Genomic DNA, 18,203 nt, shown 5'->3' on the forward strand with positions numbered 1-18,203 from the left:
TTTTTTACGTTTATGTGTGTGTTTGTCTTCATGCATTTTGTAATTGTGTGTATTGTATATTTTAAGTGCTTGATGTGTTTATGCAGGGCTCATCTGTAAAAGAGACCATAGTCTCAGTATGACTTTACCATCAAAATATGTTAGCAGGTGTTATGGCAGGTGCAATCAATGCAGTAAATGCCAAACAAGCACACAATAACCATCCATTCAAAAATAATCCAAAAATTGTTTTTCTGAGCAGTTGTTTGCTATTTACAGATAGACTGTAGCGTATCTAGTCTACTGTAGAACTCCACTTTGTGATATCTCAAAACTAAGCCTGTATGAAAGTTCAGTCTGGTTTAAAAGCATCGTTGTTCGATATCGTGTGTAATTGTTTTGCCACGGATTTAGGCCTAGCTTCAACAAATATTAATGGTAATGTAATGATTAACTTTCTAACAATATTTAATCTTAGCTTCTGTCATGCGCAGGTTGTCTCGAGGCCGCATTTTTGCTGCGATATTGTTGGTTACACAAGACTTCTGTAGCTACCTGTCACTACTGGTCGAGGTGAACATGAAAGTGAAAGCAGTGAAATCCCCAGATTGTTAGGCCTAGTCACCGCTCCAGACAGTAAAAGGTGTTGCTCAGGTGAGTGAGGCTATATTCTTTTGACATTTGAAAGGGTTTATGCTTATGAGAAAAATGTATCTGTATGTCTGTAATGCTTACCCCTATAGAAAATAAGAGCATAGGATTCTGCTGAGGCAGATTGTTTTTACAGACTAGGCTTCATGCAAATTGGGGTATTTGTCATACAATTCAACTCTTTAGCCTCTGCATGCTAAGTATTGCTTCGAAAATGGTGACGAATGTACTATAAGGCTATGCAGAGACATACTTCAATAGATACCAAGCGTCTCTTTCCATTTTTACAGGCACGTTTTTACATGTCACTGCAGCTATCAACAAATAAGCTGTCTCTCTCATGGAAACTTAAGTGGGGAGGATGTTTATTCATCAACAGTGTTGGGGAGTAGTGAACTACTGTACATTTCAACTAGTAATGTAATTACATTTTGCAGTAGCTTGGCGGTAGTTGTACTTCAAATCTTGGTAGTGTTTCCAGTAGTATCTTGCTAGTGTTTTGTACATTTTTGCCATGTAGTGATAACTACTGGAGCTACACTACTTTTTTTTGTAAAAATAATAATAAAATATGGGTGAAGTAGGCAAGAATGTCCTTTCTTTTTCATCATCAAACTTGCCTAATTCTCACTTGAAACACCTTTTTGTGTGTGCCTAATTCTCACTTTTGTTTTTGATAGGTTTAATTACACATTCTGTTAACATCTGACTCGAGTGAACTGTTCTTGCAATTCGTAATCTATGACATTTCATATTTAGATATGGTAATTTTTACGAAGTAGTTTGGATGTAGTTAACTACTTTTTCTAAGTAACTTAATTTAAGTAAGCTGTATTTTTCTTAAGGGTAGCTTTGGACACTCTTACTGACAGTTGTGGCTGTTTCGCTTGATGTATTGTTGTTTCTACCCTCTTGCCCTTTGTGCTCTTGTCTGTGCCCAATAATGTTTGTATCGTGTTTTGCACAGCTGCCATGTTGTGTTGCTACCATGTTGTCATGTTGTGTTGCTACCATGCTATGTTTTCATCACAAAGTTAATCATGATTTTATTTCCTCACTCCTAGCTTACGTTAACTCTTTATATACATTTATTAGTCAGAAATAACTCCGTACACATATTTCAAAATGCTGCAGCTTGGCTTTTAACAGGCACCAGAAAATGTACCATGTCACACCTATTTTAGCTTCAATACACTGGCTGTTCATCGTATAGAGGAGACCAAGGTGCAGCGTGATATGAATACATCTTCTTTTAATAAACGAAGAACACTTAACAAACTATACAAAACATCAAAACAACCGTGACGCTAATACGAGTGCTGACATGCAACTACACATAGACGATAACCCACAGATAAACCAAGGAATATGGCTACCTAAATATGGTTCCCAATCAGAGACAACGATAAACAGCTGCCTCTGATTGAGAACCAATCCAGGCAACCATAGACATATAAACACCTAGACTAGAAAAACTCCTAGACATACAAAAAACCCTAGACAATACAAAAACCCACATAACACCCTCGTCACACCCTGACCTAACCAAAATAATAAAGAAAACAATGATAACTAAGGTCAGGGCGTGACACTGGCTACCAATCACTTTTAGAATAGATTTTTCACTTGTATTAATCATGTTTAAGGCTCAGTTTAGCCCTATCCTATATCTCAGATATTTTATCTCCTTACGAGTGGGGACGCAGCCTGAGATCCTCTAGCAAAGCACTGTTGACCATTCCAAAGTCTAAAATTGCCATTAGAGCGCCTAGACTTTGGAATGGTCTGTTAGAAGAGATCAGGTTTGCAGATTCAGTGCCCCTTTTTAAATCCCTACTGAAGACAGACTTTTATAAAAAATACATTCATAGCAGTGACTTGTGAATTGTTTGTCCCTGGCCTAGCGACAAATTAGAATATAATACTCCCTACATAGTTAAAAAAAAAAACATATTAAAAAACAACATATGGAACAGCGGGGACTGTGAAGCAACACAAACATTGGCACAGACACATGCATACACACACACACACGTTAACATATGCACTATACATACACATGGATTTAGTAGTGTAGATATGTGGTAGTGGTGGAGTAGGGGCCTGAGGGCACACAGTGTGTTGTGAAATCTGTGAATGTATTGTAATGTTTTTAAATTGTATAAACTGCCTTAATTTTGCTAGACCCCAGGAGGAGTCTGCTGCTTTGGCAGCAGCTAATGGGGATCCATAATAAATAGAAATACAAACTCGTCAGTCCATTCTCTTTCGGAAAAATTAAGGCTATTCAATACGAGAAATTATACGAGATCTTCAGTTTCTTGGCAACGCTGTGTACTACTCCCTTCACAGAACAGCGCAAATTGCCTCTAACCAGAATAGAAAGAGGAGTGTTAGGCTCCGGTGCACAACTGAGCAAGAGGACAAGTACATTAGAGTGTCTAGTTTGAGAAACAGATGCCTCACAAGGCCAGCATCCCGGAATTGCCTCTTCACTGTTGACATTGAGACTGGTGTTTTGCGGGTACTATTTAATGAAGCTGCCATTTGAGGACTTGTGAGGCGTCTGTTTCTCGAACTAGACACTCTAATGTACTTGTCCTCTTGCTCAGTTGTGCACCGGGGCCTCCTACTCCTCTTTCTATTCTGGCTAGAGCCAGTTTGCGCTGTTCTGTGAAGGGAGTAGTACACATTGTTGTACGAGATCTTCAGTTTCTTGGCAAGTTCTCACATGGAATAGCCTTCATTTCTCAGAACAAGAATAGACTGACGAGTTTCAGAAGAAAGTTCCTTGTTTCTGGCCATTTTGAGCCTGTAATAGAACCCACAAATGCTGATGCTCCAGATACTCAACTAGTCTAAAGAAGGCCAGTTTTATTGCTTCTTTAATCAGAACAACAGTTTTCAGCTGTGCTAACATAATTTCAAAATGGTTTTCAAAATCAATTATCTTTTTAAAATTATAAACTTGGATTAGCTAACACAACGTGCCATTGGAACACGGGAGTGATGGTTGATGATAATGGGCCTCGGTACGCCTATGTAGATATTCCATATAAAATCAGCCATTTCCAGCTACAGTAGTCTTTTACAACATTAGCAATGTCTACACTGTATTTCTGATCAATTTGATGTTATTTTAATGGACAAAAAAATGTGCTTTTCTTTCAAAGACAAGGACCACAAACTTTTGAAAAATAATGTATGTCACTCCCTTTGGTTCTTTCCCTAGGCATTATTGTTTCTGTTCCTGTGACTCTGTTTGTGTTCCATGTCTGTACACTGCTTGTATTTCTTGTTTTGTTCCATGCTCGTTTATTTATTAAATTATTCACTCCCTGTATTTGCTTCCCGACTCCTCCCATCGTACACGTTAGAGAGTAACACCTCACCAAAGTGGAGCATCAGGGATTTACATTTTTTTTTTGTGAGTGTGGGTGACGTCGGGTCTGGGTGCCGCAACCGGGGATGCCTCAGCTGGCTCGACCGGTTTCCATGCCTCAGCAGTTTCATCAGGTTTACAAGATGTGGTTGGCTCGGCAGTCTCCAACTCCTCAGCCAGGTCGGCAGGCTCCCGTGCCTCAGAAGAAGCAACCGGCCCGCTCCTTGTCCTCGGGACCGTCCTTCTGGTCAGCGTCCTGCGGCTAGAGCCGCGCATCGGGGAGGGGGTACTGTCACATACACTCCCTCTCCGGCATTCGAGGTCGTCAGGCTGCTCATTATTACGCACACCTGTCACCGCCATTACGCGCATCAGCGCCTCATCAGACTCACCTGGACTCACTCACCTGCCTGATGACCTTCCCTATATATGTCACTCCCTTTGGTTCTTTCCCGAGGCGTTATTGTTTCTGTTCCTGTTCCTCTGTTTGTGGTCCATGTCTGTACACTGCTCAGGTTTCTTGTTTTGTTCCATGTTCATTTATTAATTAAATTATTCACTCCCTGTCATTGCTTCCCGACTCCCAGTGTACACGTTATACTGTTCCTGTCCCTCTTACCTTCAAGAGAAAATAGCATGTTGTCTGTAAACAGAAGCTGTTCCTGCTGACTGCTGAGACAGTCACCAAAAGCTACAGGCACTTTTAACAACACATTCCACAGACACGGCCTTACCTGACTCAAGAGATTAATTTTTTAGAGACATTTTTCATCTTTCCCCTACATTTTTATTTTAGTAACAAGGGACATTCAATGGCAAGCGGTGATCAGATGGCAGAGATTGGGGAACCTGGGGACATGGAGGAGGTCAATGAAGCTCAGGGTCTAGAGGACGGATCTTCCCTCAAATCCACCATGGAGAGGAATGGGAAGACTCAACCCGACGGTCCGGTGAAGGAGAAGAAACTGGGGATGATGAAGCAATTCAGGGAGAGCATGAAGCGGGTTGGAGAGAGGAGTCCTCTGGCCTCAAACAGCAAAGGGTCAAAGGACAGACCCTATTCAGACCAGGGGGGGGACAGTATTGACCCTGAAGTGACATCTCTGACCCATCAGCTGCCGCCCACTCACTCACCAAGTAAGTTTTACTCGGGTTTATCCCTCTGTCAAATGAAGTGAGTTATGAAATATCCTCTTTAGTCAAGAAATGGCTTCCCAAGGTCATGGGAAGAGGAAGTCTCAGGAGACATAGGATGACAGTATGAATTACAGGAAGGACTCTCCTATGCACTGTATTGGGGATTCAGCCTGACATTATTTATTTTCAGCCTGACATAGGCCAGACTGAGCAGCGGGTTTTCCTCATTACTCAATAACTTACATTCCTATCTTAATCAGAAAACAGCTCCCAACCAAGCAGGATATACACTAACATATCTAACCTTCGTACAATAACAAATCTGACAGAAGCTGCTTAACCAGTTGCCAACGTAGTATCTTTTTCTGTTTGTGCGTGTGTGTGACTGTACTACTTTCCGTTTGTTCGCACACACACAAACAGTCAGCACACCCACTATTACACTGAAAAAGTAGTTACATTTCTACCGGTATTCATTGTCAAAGAGATCAGCAACTCTCTCTCTCTCTCTCAGGTTTGAGTGCTGGGTCTCCTGTGGCCTCTCCCCTGAAGAGTCCAGGTGAGTTTTTTCAAAGGAAGGAGGGAGAAGAGAGTGCAGAAGATTCACCACCATCCCAGAAAAAACACTCCAGAACACACTCAGGTACACTGCTGTTAACCCAACTGACCAGAACTTGTTCTTGTCAATGGTTGTTTTTAAAGGCTGTTTGCACTAGGCATAGATGCTGTTCAAAGACGAGCACAAATACATCTCTTTCACTGAGAGAATTCTAGAGAGCTTTGTTGGGATACCCTTCTGTAATACAGGCGTTCCTAAACTTTTACTGCACATGACCCCAAATTGACACCAGAAAATGCAGAGGACCCCATTTGGGAAAATTATATTCCCCTAGTTAACACTGTAAGTTCATATTTACAACATGTTAGGTCCCGCAGGCTGTTCCAACACATAATAATGACATGAAAGTACGTTCCAATAGTGTAAGAGGTCCTTAGTTGACACTAAAAGGTTGTATTCGTATATCTATTTGAAGATAAATGTTATTATTTTGTTTGATAAGATTAACTTTGGGAACCACTGTCAATCTGTTTTCTACATTGGCCATCTATAGACCCATCAACCATTGGGGACTCTCTTCTGAAGAAGGGGGCTTCCATTCGACGGAGTTTGCGACTTGTGGGGAATAAGAAGGACAAGACCCTCAAACAGGAGACGCTCCAGTCTGTCACTGAGATCACAGTGGAGGAGAAGAGGGAGAAGAAGAAAGAAGAGATCAATGAGTCATACATACTCCCAGAGATACCCCTCATACCCCCCTCAGGTAAGGCTCTGTCTGTCTCTCTCTCTTTCAGTATCAAAATCAAAGAGATCACCCAGCTAGAACATTTGGTTACTTGGAAGTTGTGGGAATGTATGATTTTCCATTGATTCTTCAAAAAAAGCGATACGTTTCCTAACCGGTAAAACTTTTTTTTTTATGTTCTGAGAACGGAAGTGATCATTTCGACTGTTCTTGGAATGTACATTTTTAGGGTGCAGGAAGGTTATTAGAACATTTTACAATGGTTCCCTGAAAGTTTTCCTGGGAGGTTTTTATTAACGTTCCGAGAACATAAATTATAGGTTATTTGAAGGGAATTAAAACGACAATATGTAACTTTTTGGGCGACCCAACCAAATTCACATAGAAACGTGCGTTATAGATCTGTCATTCTCATTGAAAGCAAGTCTAAGAAGCGGTAGATCTGTTCTATGTGCACTATTTCTATGCTTCCCTTTCTTAAATTTCATTTTTGTCTTTTCCTTTTGGTTTTGTACACCAGCTGAATATTTAAATGCAAGATTTTCTAGGGATTTAGATGGTATAATGATTCTCTACACTATACTTGCTTGTTTTGTCACATTAACTGAAAGTAGGCAAACTATTATACAGTGGGGCAAAAAAGTATTTAGTCAGCCCCCAATTGTGCCATTTCTCCCACTTAAAAAGTAATTTTCATCATAGGTACACTTCAACTATGACAGACAAATGAGGAAAAAAAATCCAGAAAATCACATTGTAGGATTTTAATGAATTTATTTGCAAATTATGGTGGAAAATAAGTATTCACCACCATCCCAGAAGAAACACTCCAGAACACACTCAGGTACACCACTGTTTACCCAACCAACCATAACTTGTTTTTGTCAATGGATATTTTTAGAGGCTGTTTGCAGTAGGCATAAATGCTGGTCAAAGATGAGCACAAATACATATTTTTGACTGACAGAATTCTAGAGAGCTCCGTTGCGATATCCTGAGTCTTTTTAAGGTCTTCATAATCTGATCTCTGTATTGGCCATCTATAGACCCATCAACCATTGGGGACTCTCTTCTGAAGAAGGGGGCTTCCATTCGACGGAGTTTTCGACTTGTGGGGAATAAGAAGGACAAGACCCTCAAACAGGAGCAGCTCCAGTCTGTCACTGAGATCACAGTGGAGGAGAAGAGAGCGGGGGAGGAGAGCGTAGAGATCAAAGAGTCATACATACTCCCAGAGATACCCCTCACACCCCTCTCAGGTGAGGCTCACCCCCCCTCTCGCTCCCACCCTTTCTCTCTCACTTTGATTTGTCTCGTCCATATTTCTTTAGCAACAGAGATCACAAGAGATCTTATCTGTGATGTAAATCACTACGATTGTGTGTGCAGTATGTGTGTATTAGGTAAAACAGCCTGAACTTCCACAGACGGATAACAAAGTTGTCTCTCTATGCACTAAGGCCTTCACTCTGTCTGCTCTTGATTGCAGTGATGCAGATCAACGAGCTGATTAAGACTGAGGTGCTGGAGGAGGCCCACCTGAACCTCCTCTCCCTATGCCAGGAGTTCCAGCGGGAGAGGGATGAGTGCAGGGAGGAGGCCTCCCCCATGGAGCTGGCAAAGAAGGAGAAGGACCTGAGCATCCTTTACAGAGCCATGCAGGAAAAGGTGAAGGAGATAGTGCGCAACTCCAACAGCCTTCCCTCCCTCAACAAGGAGCTCCTGATGCATGTGGCCCGTGTCATCCAGGAGGAGGAGAAGAGGGAGGCAGAGCCTGGGGGCGTGGTTGGGCTAGGGGACTGGCGGGGTGCCTGGAGGGAGGCTGTGAGCGAGGGGGTTGAGGCAACATTGAAGAGAGTTCCTCTGGACAGGCCCGAGCAGAATGCCTCCTGGCTGGCTATCCACCTGGGTCTGCTGGGCAAGGCCATCGTAGAAGACTTGGAGAAGGTGAAGAGAGAGCTGCAGGGCTCTTACCCACCCAGCTTCAACGTGTTCAGCACCTACATGAGCTGTTACCATGGTGCTGTCAGCCAGCACCTGAACACGCTTCAGCAGCAGGTGACAGATCTGAAGGACTACTACGCCCTGCTGGACTGGATCATCAATCGCTATGAGAGGTGAGGAAGACTAAAAGTCATTGTCTTGACTAAGAATTACAGTGTATATAAACAAAATGTTTTCTAAGACTCAAAATGGTGAGTATTATTGTATCTGAGAGACACCATCCCTGTTGAACAGTGAGAAGATAATGAGCAGTCCTTCATTGAGACCAGAGATGGAGGCTGAGAAAACAGGCCTCTCACTGGAGGAGGGCTTCCTGGACCAGCTCAAGGGGAAGTACTGCATGCGGGCTAAGGTAAGGGATCGAACACTCCTAAGAGACAGATGGAAAGATGTTTAGGAGGAATTCAGATTGAAAGCAGGTACACTACAAGAGTTTACAAAACTTTTTGTTATATTTTGCTCATCAGTCCTTTAGCCTTTATTATTCTTTTGCTTTCCATGTCTTTTCCAGGAGGACATGAGAGCTTCGCTGGATAAAATATTAGAGCTTGAAAATGAGGACATTTGGATAAAGAAACAGGCACCAGAGACCGATGATGAACACTTCTTGAACTCTGACATACACATGGATATTTGGACGGTATTGTTTTGTCATGATTTCACATGTTGCAATACTGTCGTATCTCCATTAGAGGGCAACATTGCCAACTTAGTTACATTTTGATTGTAGTGACAGGCTACAACTTTGTAAGAGTTGAAACTGATGTTGCTTTCTTTGTAGAATGTTAAGAGCAATGCTGTTAACTCCAAGAGGATTGATGTGAACCTGGAGATGAGAGTAGTCTGTTCCTGCCTAGAAGAGTTACAGCAGTTTCCCAAACGGTATGCTCTGCAACAGACCTGCAACAGCATTTCGATACACTCGCAATAACATCTGCTAATCATGTGTATGTGACCAATAAAATGTTATTTGATTTGAGTCTGCTTTTTCTATCTCTATCCTAACCATTATTCACTGGAAAAACAAAACCGGGCCTTCTCATTTGCTTGTTAATAACCCCATGCCTTATATATGTTTTATCTCACCATCTCCATAGATTTGAGACTAAATTAACGTACTGCTGTAACAGTGTGGAAAACCCTTCACTTTGGGCTGACTATCAGATAACCTACATCAACAGCTTTACAGCTCTTATGTAAGTCTGACTCCTCTTCACTACATCCGGTAAACAACACTACCCCCGAATGCGGAAGAGGCATTTCAGTTGAATACATTCAGTTGGACAAATGACTAGGTATCCCCCTTTCCCTTTCCGCCACCCACAATGTAGACTAGAATGTCCTGGACAACAGTTGCTAGGCAGTCAGTTCAGCTTGCCAGACACTTTGGGGTATATTCACCAAAGTAAGGTGTGAATAAGCGAAACATTTGACTGCTGCCTAAAAGGTTGACCTAAGAACAGAAGTCTTGGATCAGAAGAACAGTGTCCGTAACAATTAGTTTAATACTATCTCAGTGATTTGATGCACATTTTTTGTTTGCAACCATAGTTTAGTGGTATAAATGTCATGCATTTAGGTACAAGTTTAACTTCACTATGTCTGATTTGAAGTTGCCACTTATGCAACAGAAGTGTGATGGAAAACTGGGACGATTTGAACAACTATAAGACAGCAGTTATTTCATGTGCATTTTCTATGGAACCAAAATATGGTAATTTAGCCTGCCTGCAAGATGCTGTTCAAGATAAACATAAAAAATACAGAAGTCATGTTGAATTATGGATAAATATGTACAGTATCTTACAAACCAACTCAAACATACTCAAACACACTAACATGCAGGCTCAGTGGCACACTATATCATATTATTGTACAAGTGAAAGTGTATTGAATAGCAAAGCTGTTTCCAGGTATTTCTGAAGTATATCACTGCCAGTCTAAAGAGAGAAACACCACGTGGTTTCGGGGAAACGAAGCTGCGCAAAATAACTGCCTAGGGGTTTAAGCTGTAGAAAGAGAAAGACCTCTCTCCATGCTCAAAGAGCTGGTAATGCCACTGACTCAATCCACAGCATGCCTATGTCAGTCAAAAAAGAGGAACATAGTATTAGAAAAAGTCAGAATTCTCTCCTGCAGATTTAGTTATTCATGTTCAAGGAGACAGGACACTCAGATGGCCAGATATAACTTTATACTGTTTAGCCATATTTTCTACTATTGGCATAATGTTTGTTTGGATAATCTCATCACGCAGCTCTATCAAGACAGCATAGCCCTTCTTCCCCAGATTACCAAATCCATCTGTCACAAATGTTTCCAAACAGACTCTGAAACCCCCCAGTTTCACAAGAAACATCACATAGTTACACAAACAAAACATAATTCTGACAACCCCTGTTGAAACCCTCATGCCATTCCCCCTTCACCCCCCCCCCCTTCCCAACGTAGTGTTCTGATGAATTGAACATAGGTGTGTATGAATGACAACCTGACCTGACCTCTTTCATTTCCCTCTTTCTCTTCCTCTAGGGAGCATATGGAGGGCTACAGGGAGAGCTGCCCAACACAGGTGGACCATCTCAGCAGAGAGGTGGATGGCCTGGTCCATAGACTGGTCCAGAGCCTGGAGGACCAGTTTAAAAATGATGTTAGGGTAGGTTAGGGAGGGTATTTTGATTGACCTTTGACCATGTCCTCATTCTACAAATGCCCTGATAGCCTGAGTTGATCAGAGTGTGTTGAGGTGATTGAGATCTGTCTTTGCTACTTGTCTCAGGTGACCTGGAAGTTACTTAGTTTGGTAGCCTACTGATTTCCTCCTTGCACATGTTTTTGTAAAGGCTTTTAAACTAAGCTCTCAATTGCTCCTGCTGTCAATGTTATAGATGGGTGATCAAACAAACAAAACATTTTGTGAGGGAATGGGTGGGTTAATATGCGTCTGTTTCTTCCAGCCCTACCTCAGGAGAATGATGACGAGGAAGTGGCTCTCCACAGATGAGGACTTCCAACAGCTGTATAGCAGGACAGAGAAGCTGACCCATCGCTGTTCACAAATGAGACCTCCATATGTACAGGTAAGGAATCGGGAAGTGCTGTTCATATTGTTTTAAATGAAGGATATACAGTGCCTTGCGAAAGTATTCGGCCCCCTTGAACTTTGCGACCTTTTGCCACATTTCAGGCTTCAAACATAAATATATAAAACTGAATTTTTTTGTGAAGAAACAACAACAAGTGGGACACAATCATGAAGTGGAACGACATTTATTGGATATTTCAAACTTTTTTAACAAATCAAAAACTGAAAAATTGGGCGTGCAAAGTTATTCAGCCCCTTTACTTTTAGTGCAGCAAACTCTCTCCAGAAGTTCAGTGAGGATCTCTGAATGATCCAATGTTGACCTAAATGACTAATGATGATAAATACAATCCACCTGTGTGTAATCAAGTCTCCGTATAAATGCACCTGCACTGTGATACTCTCAGAGGTCCGTTTGCTACTGTGTAGATTTTGCTTTATGTTTTGGATCATTGTCTTGTTGGAAGACAAATCTCCGTCCCAGTCTCAGGTCTTTTGCAGACTCCATCAGGTTTTCTTCCAGAATGGTCCTGTATTTGGCTCCATCCATCTTCCCATCAATTTTAACCATCTTCCCTGTCCCTGCTGAAGAAAAGCAGGCCCAAACCATGATGCTGCCACCACCATGTTTGACAGTGGGGATGGTGTGTTCAGGGTGATGAGCTGTGTTGCTTTTACGCCAAACATAACGTTTTGCATTGTTGCCAAAAAGTTCAATTTTGGTTTCATCTGACCAGAGCACCTTCTTCCACATGTTTGGTGTGTCTCCCAGGTGGCTTGTGGCAAACTTTAAACAACACTTTTTATGGATATCTTTAAGAAATGGCTTTCTTCTTGCCACTCTTCCATAAAGGCCAGATTTGTGCAATATACGACTGATTGTTGTCCTATGGACAGAGTCTCCCACCTCAGCTGTAGATCTCTGCAGTTCATCCAGAGTGAACATGGGCCTCTTGGCTGCATCTCTGATCAGTCTTCTCCTTGTATGAGCTGAAAGTTTAGAGGGACGGCCAGGTCTTGGTAGATTTGCAGTGGTCTGATACTCCTTCCATTTCAATATTATCGCTTGCACAGTGCTCCTTGGGATGTTTGTATCCAAATCCGGCTTTAAACTTCTTCACAACAGTATCTCGGACCTGCCTGGTGTGTTCCTTGTTCTTCATGATGCTCTCTGCGCTTTTAACGGACCTCTGAGAGTATCACAGTGCAGGTGCATTTATACGGAGACTTGATTACACACAGGTGGATTGTATTTATCATCATTAGTCATTTAGGTCAACATTGGATCATTCAGAGATCCTCACTGAACTTCTGGAGAGAGTTTGCTGCACTAAAAGTAAAGGGGCTGAATAACTTTGCACGCCCAATTTTTCAGTTTTTGATTTGTTAAAAAAGTTTGAAATATCCAATAAATGTCGTTCCACTTCATGATTGTGTCCCACTTGTTGTTGATTCTTCACAAAAAAATAAAGTTTTATATCTTTATGTTTGAAGCCTGAAATGTGGCAAAAGGTCGCAAAGTTCAAGGGGGCCGAATACTTTCGCAAGGCACTGTAACACTCAATTAAGCAAATACTCAGAATTTTACTTGGTGATATGGTGCTGCTAGTGATAGACAACATTTAGAGACAGAATACAGACACCGGAGTTTAAACAAAGTTTACATACATTATATAATACAACTAGGTAGAGTGAGCATAGAGCTACAAAATAATTCGCCGTTTTTTCAGCTGCCGCAAGTAGTACATCCGCTGGTGTTCCTTCTTGGTGACCATTGTGATGTCCTTCCACTTGCGAGAGTTCAGGAATTCAGTGATCCAATGACAGATGGCGCTGGACACATTCAGCTGGGAGAGTTTCTTGTAGCAGTTCTGGGATGATGGTATTGAATGCAGAACAAAAGTCCACAAACAGTATCCTTGCATATGTCTTTGGGTTCTCCAGGTGTTTGAGGATGTAGTGTAGGCCCATGTTGACAGCATCATCCACAGACCAGTTAGCTCTGTAGGCAAACTGCAGTGCGTCGAGGAAAGCATCATTGATGTTTGTGAGATGGAACCGTACCAGACACTCATTGGTTTTTATGATGACCAAGGTGAGTGCTACAGGTCTGTAGTCATTCAGACAGGAACAGTGCATTGCTCTAGTGACTGTTTGCGCAGTGCTTAAGTATTGCTGGAGAGACCGTGTCCGGGCCAGCAGCCTCCCTGCTATTCTCTTTCCTAAAGAGTCTGTTGCTGGAAGGTGACCATGCATAGAATGGAAAATGGATTCAAGTAGCTTCTTGAGTTGATGTGGAAATGTCGGTGAACTGCCAGGAAAAGCAGTCTAATGGAGAGGAGGATGGATGTCACTTAGTTGATTAGGATGATGTCAGTCATGTGAAGGAGAATGTAAACCGTGAAAACAGCAGACTTTCATTTCTCTTTTTAATTATTTTCTCTTGCCCCTGTGTTCCTCTGCATCAGACCTTTTTGAGCTGCTTGCACTACTACGTGGTGAAAGAGTATGTCTCCCAGCTGATGAAAAACAACTACTCCTGTAAGAACAGGAAGCATGACAAAGCCGCCACCAAGATGAGGGCGCAGTGGAATAAACTCAAGGATCTGTTTGAGGAAATGGTAGCTAACACTTCTTCAATTCACATTCACACACATTCCACTTTTCACGTTCATTCAACATTGTTTAAAATGTAGAATACTACAGTACATCGATTTGTTTCATCATTATGTCTTTTGTGTTTTGAGGAATGTTACTTTGTATATTCAGAAAGGCTGTCATAAACAAATTACTTGTTATAACCATTCAAGACTACAAGACACACATACTTTCCTCTTCTATAAGACAACCCATGACTGGCTCCACCCAGTAGGAGACCACCTGAGTAACATCATTGGGGAAACAAACAAGAGGGACATAAAGAACCACCTGGAACTTTTAGTTGCTGACTACCCAGACATCAGGTAATACCATGCATCTTCCTGTGGTCATCTTGTATCTGTTGATTTTGGTGATCAACAGAGTATACCGGTGTAATATGCACACAGTATAAATGACGAAAAAAGAGCAAGTTAAAAAAACATCATGAATTCTACTCTGACTCTGTTATGGCCCTGTTGCTGTGAAGAGAGAACAGCAGTGGAAGATAAAGTAGGTCAGTGGTTAGCAGTGTTAATCAGACAGGGGAAACATGTTGACTGTAGCAGATTGAGAGGGAGCAGAAAGCATTGTTGATTCCTGAGAGCAGTAAATGCATGATGTACATAGGAGGGGCAAAACCCGCCTGAGCCTGGTGAGTGATACTTACCCTCAGATTACACAGACCCACAAAGATTTCGAAAACAAATCAAATTTTGAACAACTCCCATATCCATTGGGTGAAATACCACAATGTGCCATAACAGCAGCAAGATTTGTGACAAGTTGCAACAAGAAAAGGGCAACCAGTGAAGCATTGTAAATACAACCCATATTTATGTTTATTTTCCCTTTTTGTAACACTGTCCATAATGACATTTGGAAAGTCTTTATTGCTTTGAAACATTTGTGAGTGTAATGTTTACTGTTCATTTTTTGTTTATTTCACTTTAGTTTATTATCTATTTCACTTGATTTGGCAATGTTTCCCATGTGAAAAGACCATTGAATTGACTACAAAGCAGGGTTGACAGTGGGGGGTGTGTTCCCCGATGAGGCATGACCCCTTGTATGTTGTGCTGTACTATCCCAGAACATTGTCCTGGTCTGGGTTTTTGTTAACCTCTCTGACATGTCATTTGTTGATTTGAACTTTAGTAAACTATATATCAAGATTCACTTAATTTTTTGTCTCGGTCTGCAGTAAGAAGCACCTGTCGGCTGTGCTGTACTTCAGGGGCTTGATGCGGGGCAGGGAGAGACAGGTGATCCTGCAGCGTCTCACTGAGCTGAAGAGGGAACTGGGAACCGCAGGGAACATTGGAGATAATAGAAGAGCCCTCTTCAGTGATATGCAGGTCACAGTCACCAATACAGACCGTCTGGCTGACATTCCGTTCTTCTGCTTCCTCCTCCCAGACAGCTAATAAACGGACCTAGATACAGGAGCCTACGACAGAGATGATAACCTAACCAAACTGTCTGAGAAAAATAACATACTGTATCACAAGTAGGATCACCTCGCACAAATCAAACTGAGAATAATGATTCATGTAATCAAAGGGATGCTTTAAGACACCTCGTTTGTTTCCTATCATGTATTGTTACTACAGCCCACTGTCGCAAAAAGAAGCTTAGGACACATATAATAATGGGGCTGATTTGCTAAATTAAGGAACAGCTTTAATATAGCAGATTGTGGCTTCCCTCAATGTAATTGTCTGCATTTCCAATCCCCCATATCTTTATTTGTAAATATGTCTATTAAAATATATATATATATATATATTTTCCCCTAACCCTACCATCCCTCCCCTAATTGGCATAAACTAATGGACAACAACACTTAGGCTTCTACTTCCAGCTTATACATGCTATATACATTTTACGGACACAGTATATTTTACAATAGTTATCTTTTTGTTTTTAGTCCCATCCTTCAGCTCCACTAAACCCTTCCCATCGATCTCTGAACACCATCCTGTTTTGCCATATATTGAACACCATTTCATTTGCCATATATTTTTGAACTGTGCTGGGATGTTTCACACAACTTCTGAACCTTTCTATTCTCATAGATTCTACATATTGTAAATAAATAAATACTAATTTGTCTAAGAGTATTATTATAGTATTGATCGATTGACTGACTTTTTGAATCACCCAGCAGTGCTATTTGCAGAGGGGGACATAACTTGGCCCGAGGTATCAGGGCCCTCACATTTTGGGGGGCATCTAAAGCACATTTCCTGCATTTCTACACAATCTAATATGACCCATGGCACTTCTAGCCGTCTCTCTTTAGAACAACAAAAAGTAAGCAAAAATGCCCACAGTCATCAAGCTAGATAAGAGATTATTAAATATGTTTAAGTGATTGATAAGACTGAACTAGATCCATGATAATTCAATAATCAATGTTGTGTTGCACCTTTTAACCAATAGCCTAACAAATAAACAATGTTTAAAACTTTTGATTTTCTTTAAGACATCCTCTATATAAAATTTCAGGCAGACCACCCAGCCGACCCAAGCCGCCTACATGCCCGACCCCCACCAGTCTATTCAATAACTCAACTCTCCCCAACACAACATCCTTCCCATCTTTTTTTTGTCTCAAGGAAAAGCTTTGGAAAACAAAAGTTGAATGAAAACACACATACACCTACACATAACAATATACCCTCCATATAATTCATATCATAGGCCTAATAGTTCTTTAGAGCTCTTTTTACTTGCACACAATATAGCTGGGTCACCCCGTCCTGCCCCAAGGGATCCAATCAAATTGTCGGAAGTTTACATACACCTTAGCCAAATACATTTATACTCAAGTTTTCACAATAACTGACATTTAATCCTAGCAAAAATTCCCTGTCTTAGGTCAGTTAGGATCACCACTTTATTTTAAGAATGTGAAATGTTAGAATAATAGTAGAGTGATTTATTTCAGCTTTTATTTCTTTCATCATATTCCCAGTGGGTTAGAAGTTTACATACACTTATTAGTATTTGGTAGCATTGCCTTTAAATTGTTTAACTGGGGTCAAACATTTTGGGTAGCCTTCCACAAGCTTCCCACAATAAGTTTGGTGAATTTTGGCCCATTCCTCCTGTAATTGAGTCAGGTTTGTAGGCCTCCTTACTCGCACACACTTTTTCAGTTCAGCCCACAAATGTTCTATAGGATTGAGGTCAGGGCTTTGTGGTGGCCACTCCAATACCTTGACTTTGTTGTCCTTAAGCAATTTTTCCACAATTTTGCCACAACGTTGGAAGTATGCTTGGGGTCATTGTCCATTTGGAAGACCCATTTGCGACCAAGCATTAACTTTCTGACTGATGTCTTGAGATGTTGCTTCAATATATACACATAATTTCCCTTCCTCACGATGCCATCTATTTTGTGAAGTGCACCAGTCCCTCCTGCAGCAAAGCACCCCCACAACATGATGCTGCCACCCCAATGCTTCACGGTTGGGATGTTGTTCTTCAGCTTGCAAGCCTCCCACCTTTTTCCTGATGGTCATTATGGCCAAACAGTTCTATTTTTGTTTCATCAGACCAGAGGACATTTTTCCAAAAAGTACGATCTTTGTCCCCATGTGCAGTTGCAAACCATAGTCTGGCTTTTTTATGATGGTTTTGGAGCAGTGGCTTCTTCCTTGCTGAGCGGCCTTTCAAGTGATGTCGATATAGGACTCGTTTTACTGTGGATATAGATACTTTTGTACCTGTTTCTTCCAGCATCTTCACAAGGTCATTTGCTGTTCTGGGATCGATTTCCACTTTTCGCACCAAAGTACATTCATCTCTAGGAGACAGAACACATCTCCTTCCTGAACGGTATGACAGCTGCGTGGTCCCATGGTGTTTATACTTGCATACTATTGTTTGTACAGATGAAAGTGGTACCTTCAGGCGTTTGGAAATTGCTCCCAAGGATGAACTAGACTTGTGGAGGTCTTGGCTGATTTAAAAAAAAAAAATCTCATGATGTCAAGCAAAGAGGCACTGAGTCTGA

General features: G+C 41.4%; 1 protein-coding gene across 3 annotated transcripts; it reads left to right on the plus strand.

Moving 5' to 3' along the window:
- Positions 1-503: 503 nt before the first annotated feature.
- Positions 504-16,652, plus strand: LOC109894425 (exocyst complex component 3-like protein 4). Of its 3 annotated transcripts, XM_020487898.2 has the most exons (15): positions 504-633; positions 4,809-5,149; positions 5,664-5,792; positions 6,262-6,471; positions 7,500-7,712; positions 7,943-8,570; positions 8,692-8,809; positions 8,969-9,097; positions 9,239-9,339; positions 9,555-9,653; positions 10,990-11,113; positions 11,415-11,537; positions 14,011-14,163; positions 14,387-14,505; positions 15,384-16,652. In XM_020487898.2, exons 2-15 carry the CDS (start codon positions 4,825-4,827, stop codon positions 15,604-15,606), a joined length of 2,694 nt encoding a protein of 897 aa, XP_020343487.1. In that variant the 5' UTR covers positions 504-633; positions 4,809-4,824; the 3' UTR covers positions 15,607-16,652. The 3 variants fall into 3 exon arrangements, with proteins under 3 accessions (XP_020343487.1, XP_031684721.1, XP_031684720.1); XM_031828861.1 differs by lacking the exon at positions 15,384-16,652 and having other exon boundaries at positions 14,353-14,452; XM_031828860.1 differs by lacking the exon at positions 504-633 and having other exon boundaries at positions 3,458-5,149; positions 15,384-16,293.
- The last annotated feature ends 1,551 nt before the right edge of the window (positions 16,653-18,203 follow it).

Source organism: Oncorhynchus kisutch, linkage group LG7, assembly GCF_002021735.2.
Source record: "Oncorhynchus kisutch isolate 150728-3 linkage group LG7, Okis_V2, whole genome shotgun sequence".
NCBI lineage: Eukaryota > Metazoa > Chordata > Actinopteri > Salmoniformes > Salmonidae > Oncorhynchus > Oncorhynchus kisutch.

What these genes read in the sequence shown, in the direction of transcription:
- LOC109894425 (XM_020487898.2), top strand. Translation starts at nt 4,825, where the DNA reads ATGGCAAGCGGTGATCAGATGGCAGAGATTGGGGAACCTGGGGACATG. An exon ending in ACCCCTCATACCCCCCTCAG is followed by an intron (nt 6,472 to 7,499) that starts GTAAGGCTCTGT and finishes GGCCATCTATAG; the next exon opens with ACCCATCAACCATTGGGGAC. An exon ending in TTACAGCAGTTTCCCAAACG is followed by an intron (nt 9,340 to 9,554) that starts GTATGCTCTGCA and finishes CCATCTCCATAG; the next exon opens with ATTTGAGACTAAATTAACGT.